Source organism: Amblyomma americanum, chromosome 1 (assembly GCF_052857255.1).
Source record: "Amblyomma americanum isolate KBUSLIRL-KWMA chromosome 1, ASM5285725v1, whole genome shotgun sequence".
NCBI lineage: Eukaryota > Metazoa > Arthropoda > Arachnida > Ixodida > Ixodidae > Amblyomma > Amblyomma americanum.
Genome location: NC_135497.1, coordinates 56,676,349 through 56,693,706, shown reverse-complemented (window position 1 = coordinate 56,693,706; position 17,358 = coordinate 56,676,349). Strand labels below are relative to the sequence as shown.

At 43.8% G+C, this 17,358-nt stretch overlaps 1 protein-coding gene across 1 annotated transcript in view; it reads left to right on the top strand.

Annotated features, from left to right (window-relative positions):
• LOC144112847 (uncharacterized) overlaps positions 1 to 17,157 on the top strand; it is a 32,733-nt gene extending 15,576 nt beyond the window's left edge. Inside the window, exons 6-7 of the mRNA XM_077645660.1 lie at positions 4,184 to 4,242; positions 16,995 to 17,157. Coding sequence (XP_077501786.1) covers positions 4,184 to 4,242; positions 16,995 to 17,030 — 95 coding nt within the window. The 3' untranslated portion in view covers positions 17,031 to 17,157. The remainder of the gene's footprint in view (positions 1 to 4,183; positions 4,243 to 16,994) is intronic.
• Positions 17,158 to 17,358: the final 201 nt, after the last annotated feature.

The window sequence follows — 17,358 nt, the reverse complement described above, 5'->3', positions numbered from 1 at the left end:
CGAGTCCCACCCGTTCACAACATGGTTGCGGACTCTCGATAGCAGACGGTCACGCTCTGTGGCTTGTCTGACTTGATGAGCTGTTACAGGTAGTTGCTCCATTTGATTCAGGTAGAAAAGTTCAGATTCATCTGGTTTGTCTTCAGGACTGTCTGGAAGAGGAAGGCGTGACAATGTATCTGCATTGGCATTATCCGATGACTTGCGGTACTGTATCTCGTAGTCGAGCCCAGCTAGAAACAAGGCATAACGTTGAATGCGTGCTGCTTGCATCGCAGGAACACTGCTGGTTGGGCCAAAGATATGTGTCAGAGGCTGATGATCTGTGATCAGCTTGAAGTGTCTTCCATACAGGTATGCATAGAAGTTTTCTATACCCCAGACAATGGCTAGTGCTTCTTTATCTATCTGAGAGTACTGCTTTTCCGAAGCCTTCAAGGTTCGAGATGCAAATGCGATGGATCTTTCACTCCCATTAGGCATTTTGTGCGAAAGGACTGCTCCGAGTCTGTGGGGGCCAGCATCACATGCTAGACGTACTTCCAGGTTAGGGTTGTAGTACACAAGGACAGTTTCTGAGGCTATAATCTTCTTTGCTCGCTGAAATGCCACCTCACATTCTTTTGTCCACTTCCATGGTGATGATTTCTCCAGAAGTGCATGCAGTGGTCTGAGAAGATTAGCACTGTCTGGAATAAACTTCCCGTAATAGTTCACAAGGCCAAGGAATGACAACTCAGACGTGGACTTGGGTGTAGGGGCACGTATCACTGCCTTGATCTTGTCCTCTGTCTTGTGTAACCCAGTTCCATCGAGCTTGTAACCACAGTAGTTACAGAGTCTTCAAAGAACGAACATTTCTGGAGGTTAGCTCTGAGCCCATACTCTTGCAGTCTTCTGAGCACTAGCTCTAGGTTCTTGAGATGAGAATCTTCTGACTCACCAGTGACAAGAATGTCACCTTGAGTAGCATGGCACATTGGGATTCCCTGCAGGATTTGATCTATTGTTCTCTGCCACACATCTGGCGCAGGAGAGATGCCAAAAATCATTCTGTTGTACTGATACAGCCCTTTTTCTGTGTTGATGGTCAAGGCGGCTTGGACTCATCGTCTACTTCCATTTGTAGGTAGGCTTGTCTCAGATCTATCTTTGAAAACTTCTGTCCTCCTGCTAACTTTGCAAAGATGTCCTCAATGCGGGGTAAGGGATACTGGTCCACCACCAAGTGAGGGTTGATTGTGGTTTTGAAGTCTCCACGTATGCGGACAGTTCCATTTGCTTTCACTACAGGCACTATGGGCGTGGCCCAATCACTGTGATTCACTTTTGTCAGGATGCCGACTGCTTCCAACCGTTCAAGCTCAGTGTTCACTTTCTCCTTCAAGGCATAGGGCACTTGTCGTGGCCTGCAGAACTTCGGTTGCACACCACTTTGAAGACGCAGTTTCAGTTTGATGTGCTTGAGTTTTCCAATGCTATCATCAAATGCTATCATCAAAGACGTCCCTGTGTTCTGAGAGGATCTTGTTCAGTTGATATGCACGTGGCTCCAGTTGGTTGTCAATCCTCAATACACTGCTCAGCTCGAGAAGGTTGAAACGATTAATCCAGTCTCTTCCAAAGAGCGGAGGTCCTGGAGTGTTGACTACAAAGAACTGCACGCGTTGCATTGACTTCCCAAATGTGACATTGGCTGTTGCCACACAGTTAGGGCTGAAGGCTTGACCAGTCAGCGTCTTGAACCGTACTGAAGTTCTCTCCAGAGGCAGATGAGAGAGATGCACTTCGTACGTGGTTCTTGGCACAAGAGAATACTTGGATCCAGTGTCCATCTCCATTTCCAATGTGTGTCCTTCAATCTGTGGCTTCAGCCAGATCGGACTGCTTTTGTTCCCATCGTCGACATGTGCCAGAAGTTCAAATGCATCACTGTCTTGTTCAATGGCTTGCACTTAACTGTTTGAAGCCTGCCTATTCTTGTAAGTAAGGCTTGACCAGCATGGTGCTCTATTGGCGCCACTTGACTTGCTTTTACACGCGGTACTTATGTGGCCGACTTTATTGCACTTGTTGCAAACACTTGTGAGAAACTTGCATTTCGACGGTGGATGCCCCTTGCGGTCACACCTGTAACATTGTCGTGCTTCCTTCTCGACATGAGCCACGGAAGCCGGCACTTCCCTGCTTTTGAATTCGGCGATTTCCTTCACGGCAAGTTCATGTGCTACTGCTTCGGCAAGGGCGTGCTCTAGCGTAACCTTTTTTGTGGTTAGTAATCTCTGCTGGATTTGCACGTAACGAAGACCGCACACAAATTTATCCCGCAGTGCCTGGTCCAGAAATGACCCAAAGTTGCGGTTCTGTGAAAGCCGCCGCAGTTCTGCCATATATTCGTTAGCAGACTCACCTTCTCTATGAAGTCTCTTGTAGAACCGATGTCGCTCAGACGTTTCAAGAGGCACAGGTGAAAAGTAGTCTCCCAGGTACTTTTTAATGTCTGCGTATGTTTTCTCTGAGGGTTTGTTCGGCGTGGTCAGCTTGCGAAGGATAGCGTAAGTTTACGCTCCCATGCTTGTAATTATAGCCGCTACCTTCTCTTCTGGTAAGCTGTTGAGCGCGAAGTATTCGTCCGCCCTTTCTATATACGACGACCAGTCTTCAACAGTGTCATTGAAACTGTCGAGTTTACCGATTAGCGCTGCTTGAGCTGCCATTGTTCTGCCCAGCGTAGGGCTTGCAGAGTTAGGCCTGACACTTCTTGTTTGTCAATGCTCTTCTTGCGGCTGCCAGTTACTGTCGCTTGATATGGTGATCTTCAGGCCGTTCTTGGAGCGTTCTTGATCCCGTCCTCGTCGCCATTTGTTGTGTCTGCACTTCATTTATTGCACAACTAAGAACATGGTACAATACTGACACACAACATGGAAGCCATGCCGCCGGCACAACACACACAGCGTCGATACGCACGCATGCAGCTTGTGTCCACAGTTGCCAACACACGCACCGTACACCGCTGCTTTTGGCACACAACAATTACCCTTTTAATTGTCTTAATACAGCATGGTGAAATTGCAGCCTTGAAGGCTGTTGATTCGAGGCAAATCTAATTTACAGAACTCACGGAAGTGCAAAACCCTGTATGTCAGTCAGTTTATTGTTTCCTCCCTCCCTTTTTTTTCCCTAAAGCTATGGTTCGCTGTAACCTCTCTTCCTCCGTTTTTTGTTTAATGAAATAAACACTACTACTTACTATTCGAATTGGATTTACAGACAAAATGTTGGTACAGGATTCTCTGCTATTAAGTTATTTTTATTCTTTTACATCTTTATTTGAGAGTAACAGCATAAGGTGGCATTGTGTCAGCCTCTCTTGGCATTAAACTTGTCTGTTACTGTGGGAATTCTACAAAAATTCAGACTATTTGATCATCGAGAGTAAATGTAAGTATGAAATGCCCTTCAGCAAATGCATACTGTAATTTAGGATTTAAAACTTCTAGTGAGCTGTGTGGCAGTCCTGGTGCGACCATGATCCGTGACAACATAAACTGACAGTCACGTGCTTCCTGGCGACTGAACTGTGCAATGTACATATAGTGAGTGTAAGGGAGTGGGTTGTTCGGACTAGGGGTGGAGAAGGGTGAAGGGAGAAGTCTTGACAAGGGGACAAAGGTGACAAAGGTGTGTGTCCTTCTCTTTTCTGGCTAGCTTCTCCCTGATCTCGGTGACCTCACCACAATGTGTCACGGCCGGAATCAAATAGGCACTCAGTCTGCTTCGCACCGACCATGTGCGCAGCAGTTTTGCAGCAGACGACGGCGCTCATGCTGCTTCAATATGGCCGTCGCTGCCAGGGGGAGAGGCTCAGAGCCGACAACTTCTAATTACAATTTCTAGCTGAAATGCGCGCATAGAGTCCTACTTCTTTTTCAGTAATGCATAACGTCATGGCTAGTACCTGCAATGTAAAACCACAATTTGTGGGTAGACCATGTCATGACACTTTTTAGCGTACTCCGAGAAAATTTGGCGAATTTGTTAGACACCCTAGGGTGATTACTAGAATGGTACAAAGGAATGTCATGCAGCTAGCTACACCATGCAAATATGTATGAGTACACGTGAGACTGAAATAGGAATAGCTACGTCTGATCCACTCATTTGTGTCTTTCTCATGCAGAGTGGGCAGATGACAAACCCGGTGCCTCTCGAAGGACAGCAAAAGATCGCTCCGAGGAGGTGAGAAAACAGAATTGCAGATGTTTCTGAAGACATGCTTGCAAGTTTGAAATACGGTATTGTTGTCCTTATGGACAGAACAGAGTAATGCAGCATCTCGTTGTAATGTTTTGCCAAATGCATTCAAGCATGGTTATGCACAGGACTGGCTGAGTGCCTGCTGCTCATGAGCAGCGACAGGTGTGTCCCCACCTGGAAATCGCACATGCACAGCAGGCACCCACCTTGTCTGGCATACATAGCTTGGATGGGACGTCACTTCAGCAGGCTTGCTGTTACGGCAGCCATGTTTCTGAAACACTCAGCTTTTGTGCACACTTCAGGACCCGGATAAATGAATGTGTTCTGTGCTGCGACCAGCTCCTTTTCGCTTTTCATTTGAAAATTCCTCCACTTTCGAGCGAGCAGCTGGTTGGATTGGCATGTGTTCAGTGCGAGGAAAAGTTTTGACAGTGCAACGAGCCCTCATGATGCGCTAGAGTTGGCCTGCGCCTGGATTTTGCATGGCAACATTGTTAGCTGCTTTGTGTTTTCTGTCTATTTTGGGACCATCAAATTGGTGTACTAATCGCTTTCATCGCATATTTATTTGTGCATGGGTAAAGAGCTTGTCACGAAAACAAGCCCTTCTTGGAGAGGTCAGCACACTTTTTCCTTGAGCTTTTCTGTCTGGTTGAATTTAGTTCGAGGCATCAATGCAGCATTCCCTGCCCATTTCCTTTTACTTTCTGGGTGTGAAAGCTCAGTTTATAGAAACATTGATTTCTCCACAGGAATATGGATGGTGGCAGCTATGGTGGAACAGTGCATAGCTAAATCGTTGTTTCCACCACATCAGTCTCAGCATGCTGTTTCTGGGCCTCAGCTTGCATTTTACGCTGCATCGTTTTTCACTGGGTGCTGATGGCATGTGGAATCTTCAAGCTTGGTGCTTTACTCAAGGAGGAGAAGCTGTCAGGATTTGTCTTCTCGAATTACTTGGGGGGAAGGGGGGTCTTCATTACAATGCCAACAGTAGCATTACACAGTGATGTTTTCTCTGTTTTGTTATCAGCATGCCATCAGCAGTCAAAATTGTGGGTTTACTTGTCATGAATTGCATGCCACAGAGTTGACATGCTTATTGCATGCTGCACGCAAGCTTCATTGTTTTTGCTGAAGGCATTAGCTCGCATTTTCACATCAGTCCTCTGTGATCTGTGAGAAGCTTGTGTTTTTTAGCATTTTAGAGGGAAAGCTGGGATACTCCGAACAAGTTCTTATCAGAGAACAGACGTTTCGGTGCCAACTCAGCATGATCTTCAAGTTTGACTTGGTGGCAGCAAGAAACACGCTTTTTCTAATCACTGCCACTATGGGTTGTTGCCGTGCAAGTCACTATAGGTCACAATGAAATTGCGGGGCTCTTTCCGTGTGAGTCACATGAGTTGGGCCATACAGTGGGTTGTTGCAAAGGCCATGTGCATACACTGATGGAAGAGAGCCTTGAGCGCAGTTTACATTTCCGGGTATGTTTTGGATGTGCCAGGATTCTATGATCTGATGCTTGAAGGGATCTGGCTTGGTGTCTACAAGTCAATGCGGTATTCCAAGTCCTTAGAATGCTCCACAATTGCACTGTGCCCTTGTTTGAAATTCTACACATCGTGTGTGCTTGCAAAGCTTTTGTAGCAAATTCTTTGTCTCACCGATGTAGCTGGCAGAATAGTCAGCACTATTGCTGCTGAAGCAATGAAGTATTGCACCCAAAGCCATGCTGAACGACAGCCTTGCAAACTGAGCTGGCGGTTCATAAACATGGCGGACCCATATCATGGGATTCCTTTCACTGATCGCAGTGCAACCTGTATATGCATCTACATGAATACTTTTCCGCTATGGTAAAATTATCCACACATCATCGACTCTGCAATCGCTAGTCGCGCTGTATGCACAAGGAGTAATGAGCATGGGCACGCGGCCCGCACATCACTGATGTCGCGATCGCCAGCCGTGCTGTACACATCGATGCAGTAAGCTGTGGTCATGCGACCGTAAAAAATTTCTGTCAGCTGAAAACAGATCTCTGTGAGTACATTTTCCATGCTGCTTCATACTGATTTTGTTCATTTTGTATGATACAAAACTTCGGATGATATTATTTTTCTTGAGACCCCATAGGATTTGCTTCACCTAGAATGAGCTGTATGCTCAAACAGCGTAAGATCTAATACAAAGCTTCCAGTTGCAACTTGAGTTAGCCATGATTCAGCGGTAGAAATGTCAGCCAGCACATACATAGATGTCTATAAAAACCTTTGGGGAGTCCACGCCAGTTCTCATGAGAATGGGTACGTGCTACTCTGAATGTGCGGGCCAGCTCCAAACAAAGACGTGTCTTTTGTGGCATCCGTGCTACTCCATGAAACAGTGAGACAAGCTCGGTGCAATGCGTTCTCACAGGAGAGGACGCCAAAGCCGGGCAGGGGTTGCACTGCTCTCCTCCATACCACTGAGGAGAGTTTGTTCAGTGCAATACTTTTAGAGGCCTTGCTTGAGAAAGTGCAGATGCTTCCCACTGAACTTTTGGGAGTAGCTTAATCGTCGTCCACGTTTTCTGCCTCAGTGTATCACAGAATCATGCTGTGCTCAATCTTTGGATTACGGAGTACTGTAATTGGCAGTCAAGTTTTTTTCTGTAGTTGGCTTGTCTCTTTTTGCTTGTTATTTGTGCTCTGTGTTTTGCATCTGGGAATTTGAGTACAGTGAAAGCTGATTGATCTGAACTTCGTGGGACTAAAAATGTTCCAATTATCTAATAAGCACCCAAAAGCACTGCTGCATCAACATATATTCATTTGTCAAAAGACTGGGCAATAGTTGCCGAATTCTAAGATAAAAATGGTGCAGTAGTGACTGTTTTTTATGTTTCTATTAATGCTTTATTGCCTGTATATTAAAATCGTAGGGGCCCCTCACAACCTTCACGGTGTAGCACAGTGAAGTTCTACCGCATCACACCCATCATAAGCAGCGCTGCTGTGTGTGAGGAGGCTTCACTGTGTGAACACCAAGATGTACACGATAAACATGCAGTTTTGGCACATTGGAAGAACGGAACCACACAGGTGCAAGTGAAAGAAACTGTGCTGAAGTGGTGAGAGAAAAAAGAAGTAACAGTGTAAACCGGGCTACGCCTAGAATACCCCAATGAGGGAATGCATGCGTGCTGAACCGTGTTCGTTGCCATAAAGAAAGAATGGTTTTTGAGAAAGTGTACTTTTAATTATGCGTGCGTTTTGTCCTGTTGGCCAGGAGGGCGAGTATTGACATGACAGCCGATGTAGGTTTTTTAATTCATGCTGGCCTTATGTCTCTTGTTTAAGATCTCACCTCTTGTTTGAGATGGCGATTAGCAGCGGCACTTGTGGAAGGTTCCACCGATGTCAACGCCATTGTGTCAGATCATAGCTGTACATTTAGCGAGTGAAATTTTCAAGGGGTGTGTCAGAATGTTCGGTCCATGTGGCTGCTTCAAGAGGGTTCACCAGTGCGAGCTCCCACAGAGAATAATACATGAGCACTTTCAGAAACTCTAGCGCGTCCAAATTTGTCAAAATTTTTATGCGGCTTGCAGTAGCATTTTCATTTTTGATAAGGGGAGGAAATGTTGTGGACAGATTGTCGATTAAATCTTTCTCTTTTTTTTTTTCAAAAGAGTGGTAAACATCCAGAAAAATCTTGCTTTTAAGCATGTCACTGTTGATTGTTGCGTACTGAAAAAAAAAAATTAGTGTCAAAATTTGGTTTGCAACATTTCATCTTTTTTTTTCTTTCTGTATTGTTAAGGTGCAATTTTCCTACAATATTGAGCTTGTGTGTGCATTTGCTATGTTCTCAAAGTGTTGTGTATACATTCTGGATAAGGTAAAAATATGCACCAAGTTTGACTCTTGCGATGTGGCTCCACCTGGCACCGGGATATTTTCATAATACTATACTCTAACACCAACCTCTTCACCTGCTTCACTGTGTTCATGCACGTGAGATTTTTCGGATACAGGCTTGAATGAACTTGGCCGCATACTCTCCCTCCCTCCCCCTTTTTTTTATTTCCTTGGGCTGTATTGGTACATCCTTTTTTTTTCCTTTTTGTGAGTCAAAGAGCATGTGGGACCCAAGGCTAATTAGTGCTGGTGGCATTCGCTTATTGTACGCGGGTGCACAGTCTGCAAAGAAAGCTGCTTGCCCACTGTCTAATTTTGATAATCACGTTTCACGCATTTTGTGCGGTTATGAAATGACAGTAGAGACTTTTAGAATAGGGGGACCCTATCAGTTAGGGGAAAGGGGAATAGAGGGGTGCCAGTGCGCATGCTCAGAACAATGACTTGAGGGGTGTTCGTGTCCTGCACTGGTCCCCCACTATTTTCCTATCCCCCTTCCGATACGGTCCCCCTATTCTAAAAGTCTCATTTAAAAAAAACACGCGGAAGCGACTCTGTCAATACGGCGAGTGTATAAAAAGCAAGTAAAATATGCTTGGTGAGGTGGAGCTATGACGAAGACAACTGGCGTACACTTAACCTTCCTTTAAAACTGGAGGAAGGAGGAAAATTCCACTTCTGAAGGCATATGGCCCACAGGGATGAGAGAAACGGACTCAGAGGGGGCACGCGGACAGAAGCTTGGATAACATTCTTGGCGAGCAGACAAGCAAGCATGTCCACCGCGCCGCATAAGAAGCACTAGAACCAAAATGGAATGCTTGCACACTTAGTATAGCAGTAAGACATAACAGCCTAAAAGCCATGTTAGCATTTGAAGATGCACCATCATGAACACACCTCAAGTGGCACACTACGAAGCTGAATCACGTTAAGAGAGTGCATCATCATCGTCATCAGCCTGATTACAGCCACTGCAGGGCAAAGGCCTCTGCCTTCTCTCTCCAATTAACCCGGTCCTTTGCCAGTTGCGCCCATACTATGCCTGCGAACTTCTTAACCTCATCCGCCCACCTAACCTTCTGCCGCCCCCTGCTATGCTTGCCTTCTCTTGGAGTCCACTCCATTACCCTTAAGGACCAGCGGTTGTCTTGCCTTCGCATCACATGCCCTGCCCAACCCCATTTCTTCCTCTTGATTTCAACTAGGATGTCATTAACCCGCGTTTGTTCCCACTCAGCCCAATTCCGGTCTCGTAACGTTACACCTATCATTTTTCTTTCGATGGCTCGCTGCGTAGTCCTTAACTTAAGCTGAACCCTTTTCATTAGCCTCCACATTTCTGCCTCATAGGTCAGCACCGGCAAGATACAGCTGTTGTACACTTTTCCCTTGAGGGATATTGATAAACTGCTATTCATGTTTAGTAAGGCATGTTGCCAGGCTAGTTGGTTTAGCATTTTTTGATGCTTGGAAAAAATTCACTTTGGCTTTGTCTCCTTGTCTCTTTTGTCTGTGTGAATTTATTTGCGCCAAGGTGAATTTTTTCCAAGCTTCAAAAAATGCTATTCATGATCTGAGAGAACCTGCCGTATATGGTCCACCCCAACCTTATCCTTCTAATTATTTCCCTCTCATGATCCAGATCAGCTGTCTCTACCTGCCCTAAGTAGATGTATTCCTTTACCACTTCCGGCACCTCGCTTCCAATTGTGAACTGCTGTTCCCTTGCTAGGCTGTTGAACATTACTTTGGTTTTCTGCATGTTAATTTTTAGACCCACCGTTTTGCTCTGCCTGTCTAAATCGTTGATCATGCTTTGGCAATGTCATAAGTGGATCGCAGATTATTTAGGTATTCTCCATTAACTCTTATCCTCAACTGTTCACAATTCAGGCCTTGGAATGCCTCCTGTAAACAGGTGGTGAATATCATTGGCGATATCGCATCTCCTTGCCTGACGCCCTTCCTTATTGGAATTTTATTGCTGACTTTATGGAGGACTGTGGTAGCTGTGTAGTCGCTATAGATATCTTCCGGAATTTCACATAAGGCTTGTCTACACCCTGATTCCGCAATGCCTGCATGACAGCTGAGGTTTGCAGTGAGTCGAATGCTTTCTCGTAATCAATAAAGGCTATATATAGGGGTTGGTTATATTCTGCGAATTTCTCTATCACGTGATTGATGGTGTGAATATGATCTAGTGCTGAATATCCTTTACGAAAACCTGACTGATCATTTGGTTGATTAATGTCTAAGGTTGCCTTGACTCTATTAGTGATTACCTTAGTAAATACCTTGCAGGCAATAGACAATAAGCTGATCGGTCTGTAATTTTTCTAGTCCTTGGAGTCTCCTTTCTTATGAATTAAGGTAATATTTGTGTTCTTCCAAGCTTCTGGTATGGCCGAGGTCATAAGGCATTGCGTGTACAGGGCGGCTAGTTTTTCTAGCACAATTTCCCCTCCGTCCTTCAGGAGATCAGCTGTCACCTGATCTTCACCAGCTGCTTTTCCCCTTTGCATTGCTCCTGAGGCTTTCTTTACTTCCTTTTTCGTTACTGGCGTGTTGACTAATTGATGTGCGCTACTGTCTCTCTCATTAATGCTCTGATTACGTTCACTACTGTATAGATTTGTGTAGAACTCTTCGGCTACTTTAACTGTCTTATCCATATTGCTAATGACATTGCCCCCCTTGTCTCTTAATGTATACATCTGATATTTACCAATGCCTAGTTTCTTCCACGCCACTTTCAGGTTACCTCCATTCTTTAGAGCATGCTCGATCCTCCCATATTGAACTTCTTTATGTTGGATACCTTGCACTTATTTATTAACTTCGATATCTCTACTAGTTCTATCCTGTCTGTAGGGTTAGACGCCCTCATGCTTTGGCATTTCTGAATCAGATCTTTCGTCTCCTGAGATAGCTTACCGGTATCCTGTCGAACCGTCCTACTGCCTACTTCTACTGCACACTCCGTAATGATAGCTGTCAGATTATCGTTCATTGTATGGACATTAAGATCGTCGTCTTCAGTTAAGGCTGAATATCTATTCTGCAGCGATATCCTGAATTCTTTTATTTTCCCTCTTATTGCTAATTCATTAATGGACTTTTTCTTCGCTAGCTTCTTTTGTTCCCTCAAGTCTAAGCTAATTCGAGACCTAATTTCACATTTGCAGAAAGATGCGTGCACCAGGGGGTGCAGGCAGAATGCCCAATGGGCAAACCCTTTCCACTTATTTGCTGAAAGTGGCCGCCGTGTTTTGCCACAAGAAGGGTTTGAGGCTATTTGCCATGTGCTCCCATGTTCTTGCTCATGTTGCTCATGAGAGTACGTGCACATTGGCACAAAAGCCTGAACTTTTGATTTCCTAGGAGTCGCTTGATCCAGCCGCAGGATTTTATCCCACGATATTTCTTTCCAGCTCACTCACACTCACACACTTGCTGAATATGCATTCGAGTACATGCTGTGGTTTCCCTAAACATTGCAAAGAATCTCATACTGAGGCCATTCTCTTATAACTTGAAACCAAGCCTTCGTGCCGAATGCGTACTCCACCAAGAGCTTTGCTTTTCTTTCTTTAAACCAAATGCTCCTGACACCATCAATTATTGTAAAGTAGTGGCCTAACAACAAAATAAGAGTGTGTTTGCTTACATATTGAGAGGCCATGTCACATGGCAAGGCAAGGCAAACACAAGGTGTGCATGTTTTGAACACGTCATTTTATCTTGTCGAGCATCTATTTCGCATAATTTGTGATTGTCACTTAGCTGAAACGAGGCAACGTGCTAGCATTACCCATCTTACTTCTCGTTTCATGCAAACATCTACTACTCAACATCTTGAAGCAGAAATCATGCACTATATTGTTTGTAAAGGACAGGCATCTCAAAAACCTTTGATGGACATGTAACAGATGTCAGCTTAAAAAACCTGGTGTATTTTAAAAAAGTATCTTAGTTGTGGTATTAACATGCTAAAACAGTTCTCATAGAAATGTGCCTCAAAAGCACTCAAAGGACAACTCCATCCAATTATTGTTCTGAGCAGAAACTGATTCTTTGGCTATCTTAATGTTCGTCGGGCAGCAGAAGACTCATTTGTCACCAAGAAAATCGCTTTTAAAAATCTTCTTGCTAGAACTTTCAAACTCGTGATGTTCTTGCTAAAAAGGACAGGTTTGGTGAACAGGGCAACACTGCGTGGATCTTTGTGCATTACATGGTAGTACCATGCAAGCCTTTCCTGCATTTAAGTGGGGATGTAGCTTTGAAATCTGAAAAAAAAAGTTTGCTTTTTTTTTATTAATGTATCTGCTCATATGCCTCTCTCTTTGCTGTTTCAAAGTTCAATTGCTCAGTTCAAGCGGGAAGCACTAAAAAAAATGTTTCGTGATCAACCAATATGTCACTGCTTATCTTTACCATGTTTGTTTTGTTACACTCACAGAACTCTACTGTATGCAGTGGTGGTAACATTGACTTTCCGTTTCGATGGATTGCAGATTTTTGGTGTGACATCTTGTTTGCAGTTTAGACATGTCTATGCCAACTGCTTTGTACAAGAAAAAAACAAAAAACGTGTTGTGCAAAAAAAAATCAGATTGTCATCACACGCTGCATGCATTCAGAAATGCAGTGAATGTTGAACCTGTCTTCTACCCATTTTGTCCAATCTGCAGGTGTTCCACAAGATGTAGAAGGGGCGAAAAAAATTTGTAGAAAAAATTTCTTCAAATATATTGCTGAAATTTTGTGCACTTAAGTTTAAAGCAATGCTAGCTTGCAAAATAAATTTAATCAAAATCCATGCTGTTGAAAGCCACGTCCCTCATAAATATTTAGCACATATTAGGCCAATCCTTAGAGCTTTCCTCTGGATTTCAGGTATTTTTGTGCTCGTCCTATGTGCTTCTTCACTCTTGTTCCATCCTTTTTGCGCAGTTATTTATAGTTCTTATAAGGTCGTACCAACTAGCCCCTCACCGCACTCTTCTAGATTCCAAAAGATGATTTTTTTCCCTAAAACATCATGTTGACGTCTAAGATGAGTCGCAGTGGTTTTGTGTGAAATAAAAAATATTGAAGAAATGCTGCAATTAGACTTGTGTACGGCACACATGAAAAAAGCCATTACAGCCGTGCTGCAAATGCTCCAGCACTTCACAGAGTCAGCGTAGTCATGAGGTGTTTAGCTTTTGTTTGCATAAAGTGGCCTCGCACAGAAGGTGTGAGGCAATCGAACAGGCAGAAACAACGTTGGGCTAGCTTTGATGAGCGCTGTTATCGAGGGGAACCGTGAGAGTACGGGCAAGGTTTTCCTCAATTCCTTTCATCCTTGGCACTGAGGTGGACACATTACCTTTCGCTCGAGAAACAAACTGGGCATATTATGTGTGGTGGGTGAGTGCTTGCAGTGCTGTGCTTCAGTAGCGCAAATCAGTATCTTATTTTTGAAAGGTTGTGAGGTATATGCAAAGTTGAGGGGATGTCAACCTGAGCCTTTTATTTTTAAGAGCCAATGCAGACCATTCAACTTAAGCGACACTGAGAAGAACTGCATCAATTATTTTTGTTAGTAAATTTGATTCTCTGGCTTTTTTGGGCGTGCTGACACTTGTCTACACCAGAGAGCCCATTTATGGCTGCGAAAAAGAAATTAAAACTTTTCCCACCTCTTGCTTCAAAGTTGGGATGCCCACACCGAGAGGAGGCCTGGTCGCCACCACTGTTCTGAAATGAATGGCAATGTAGAGGTAGTTCTGGGAGCCACGCTGAAAACTCGGGGGCAATGCACACAGTTTACCTGCAAAATCAGCTGGTATTGGCAACATCTGGGTTTCATTTCTTCGTTTTTTCTATATATCATCATCATCAGTCTGACTGCGTCCACTGCAGGGCAAAGGCCTCTTTCTAGTGTCTCCAATTAACCCTGTCCTTTGCTAGCTGCAGCCACCATACCTGCAAACTTCTTAAAGCCCACCGAACTTTCTGCCGTCTTCTGCTACGCTCGCCTTCTCTTGGAATTCACTCCGTCACCCATAAAGACCAGCAGTTATCTTGCCTTCGCATTACATGCCCAGCCCAAGCCCATTTCTTGCTCTTTTTTTTCAATTAGGATGTTGTTAACTCACGTTCGTTCCCTCACCCAGTCTACCCACTTCAAGTCTCTTAACATTACACCTATAATTTTTCTTTCCATAGCTTGCTCTGTTGTCTTTAACTTAAACTGAACCCTTTTCTTTAACCTCCCAAGTTTCTGCACCATAGGCGAGCACTGGTAATATACAGCTGTTGTATACTTTTCTCTTGAGGGATATTGGTAAACTGCCATTCATGATCTGAGAGAACCTGCCATATATGCTCCGCCCCATTCTTATTCTTCCAGTTATTTCCCTCTCATAATCCGGATCAGCGGTCACTACCTGCCCTAAGTTGACGTATTCTCTTAGCACTTTCAATGCCTCGCTACCTACAGTAACTGCTGTTTCCTTGTGGGACTGTTGAACAGTCGCTTGACTTTCGGACCCCCGCCTGTATACCGAATTTATGTACTTATCCAGTATATACCCTAGAAAATTCAATAAATTCAAATTAAAAAGAAATTAGACCCACCTTTCTGCTATGCCTGTCTAAATCTCTGATCATGCAGTTCATCCCCTGAGTGACTTAGCAAGGCAATGTCATCAGCGAATCACAGATAACAAAGGTATTCATTAACTCTTATCCCCAGTTGTTCCCAATCCAGGTCTCTTGAATACCTCCTGAAACAGGCGGTGAATAGCATTGTAGAGATCGTGTCTCCCCACCTGACACCCTTCCTTATTGGAATTTTATTGCTGACTTTATGGAGCACTATGGTAGCTATGCAGTTGTTATAGGTATTTTCAGTATTTTCACATATGGCTCTTCTACTCCCTGATTATGCAATGCCTGCATTACTGCTGACGTTTCCTCTGAGCAAAATGCTTTCTCATAATCAATGAAGGGTATATATAGGGGTTGGTTAAATTCTGCACATTTCTCTATCAACTGATTGATAGTGTGAGTATGGTCTATTGTGGAATATCCTTTACGAAAACCTGCCTGACCATTTGTCTAAGGTTGTCCTGACTCGATTAGCTATTACCTTAGTAAATGCCTTGTAGGCAATGGAGAGTAAGCTGATCGGTCTGTAGTTTTTCAGGTCCTTGACTTCTCCTTTCTTATGAATTAAGATAATGTTAGCGTTCTTCCAAGCTTCTGGTACACTTGAGGTCATAAGACATTGCGTGCACAGGATGGCTAGATTTTCTCCGTCCTTCAACAGATTTGATGTTACCCAATCCTCACCAGCCACTTTCCCTCTTTACATTGTTCCCTAAGGCTTTCGTTACTTCCTCTTTCGTTACTTGCGGGATGACCCATTGCTGTGCACTACTGTCTCTCTAACTTTCTGAGTACATTGGCTACTATATATATATATATAGATTTTTGTAAAACTCTTTGGCTACTTCAACTGTCTTATCCATATTGCTACATTGCCCTCTTTCTCTCTTAGCACATTTATCTGGTTTTTATCTATGCTTAGCTTCCTCTTCACCACATTTAGGCTACCTCCGTTCTTTAGAACATGCTCGATTCTCTCCATATTGAATTTCCTTATTTTGGCTTACCCCCTTGTGCTTATTTATTAACTTCGATAGCTCTGCTAGTTCTATTCTCTCTGTAGGGTTAGACGCCCTCATGCTTTGGCATTTTTAGATTTTTCGTCTCCTGAGATAGCTTGCCGGTATCTTGTCGAACCGTCCTACCGCCTCTTCTACTGCGCACTCCATGATGATAGCTGTCAGATTATTGTCCATTGTATGAACATTAAGATCATCTTCCTCAGTTAAGGCTGAGTATCTTTCTGCAGCAATATCCTGAATTCGTCTATTTTTCCCTCATACCGCTAACTCATTAATGGACTTCCTCACTAGTTTCTTTCATTTCCTATTCAAATCTAGGCTAATTTGAGGCCTTACCATTCTGTAGTCGCTCCGGCACACCTTTCCAAGGACCTGCACGTTCTGCACGATGCCAGGGTGAGTGCATAGTGTGAGGTCTTTTTCATTTTTAGTCTTACCATTGGGGCTCCTCAATGTCCAATTCCTGTTTTCTCGTTTGCGGAAGAAGGTATTCATGATTCGTAAATTATTTCTATCTGCGAACTCAACTAACTCATCTTTGCTATTCCTACAGCCTATCCCAGAGTCGCCTACCGCCTGGCTGCCAGCCTGCTTCTTGCCTATGTTCGCATTGAAATCAGTACAGTTGATTGTGATTTTACTTTGTTCATTGCCAATTCCACGTCTTCATAGAAGCTTTTAACGATATAGAAGCCCGTTTTCGATGAGAGTGGCCTCTTTGTCGTGTGAATGATGCAGTCTTGTCAATTCATGTCAGCTTCAGTTTCGGTTGTTGGTATCAGTAAAGTCAAGTAAATTAAAAATGCTGAATGGTAGTTTACTTGATCTTTTGAAATCTTAAGCCTGATGGGATCTGCAATTTTTTTTTTCAAAAGATTATCTCCAGTTACAATAGGCTTGATCATGAGTGGCCGACTAGCACACTTATATGCACTGCTGCTCTGGCCAGTTTAGGTTTTGAAACAAATGTAATCAAGACATGTTAGGGTATCGAGAGCAAAGCTGTGGATGCCATAATGTGTGTCACAATTTTGCCCATTTCTAAAATTTTTTGAGCTAGCTCAGCCCAGGAAATGTTTTTTGTCAGATTTGTGAATTCCCTTTTTTTATCACTCAATATTTATTTATTTTTTTGCAGGAGCCACCCCCAAAGAGGACCCGTAAGATGGTGTAATTGGAAGTGGTCTCTGCGGTTACTTCTGCATACATTTCTGACATTATTCCAGTTTGAGTTTATAGCTTTGCAGGTTGGCAGCTACCATCCCGTTTCTTTTGCAATAAATGTGCTGACTTAAATATGCTTCATGCAAAGTTGCAACAAGCGCTTCCTTGTGGTCATTTGTGCTTCAGTGTTGTTTTCTATGGCAAGCACCAGCTGCCGCCTTGCACTAGCAAGCAGCCAGTGAATATCAGTGCAAGCCTGGGGCTAGACCCTAACCACCATATTCACGAGCCGGCCTTACCTTTAGCTTTCCTTAACTCGAAAGGAAACTTCCGTAAAG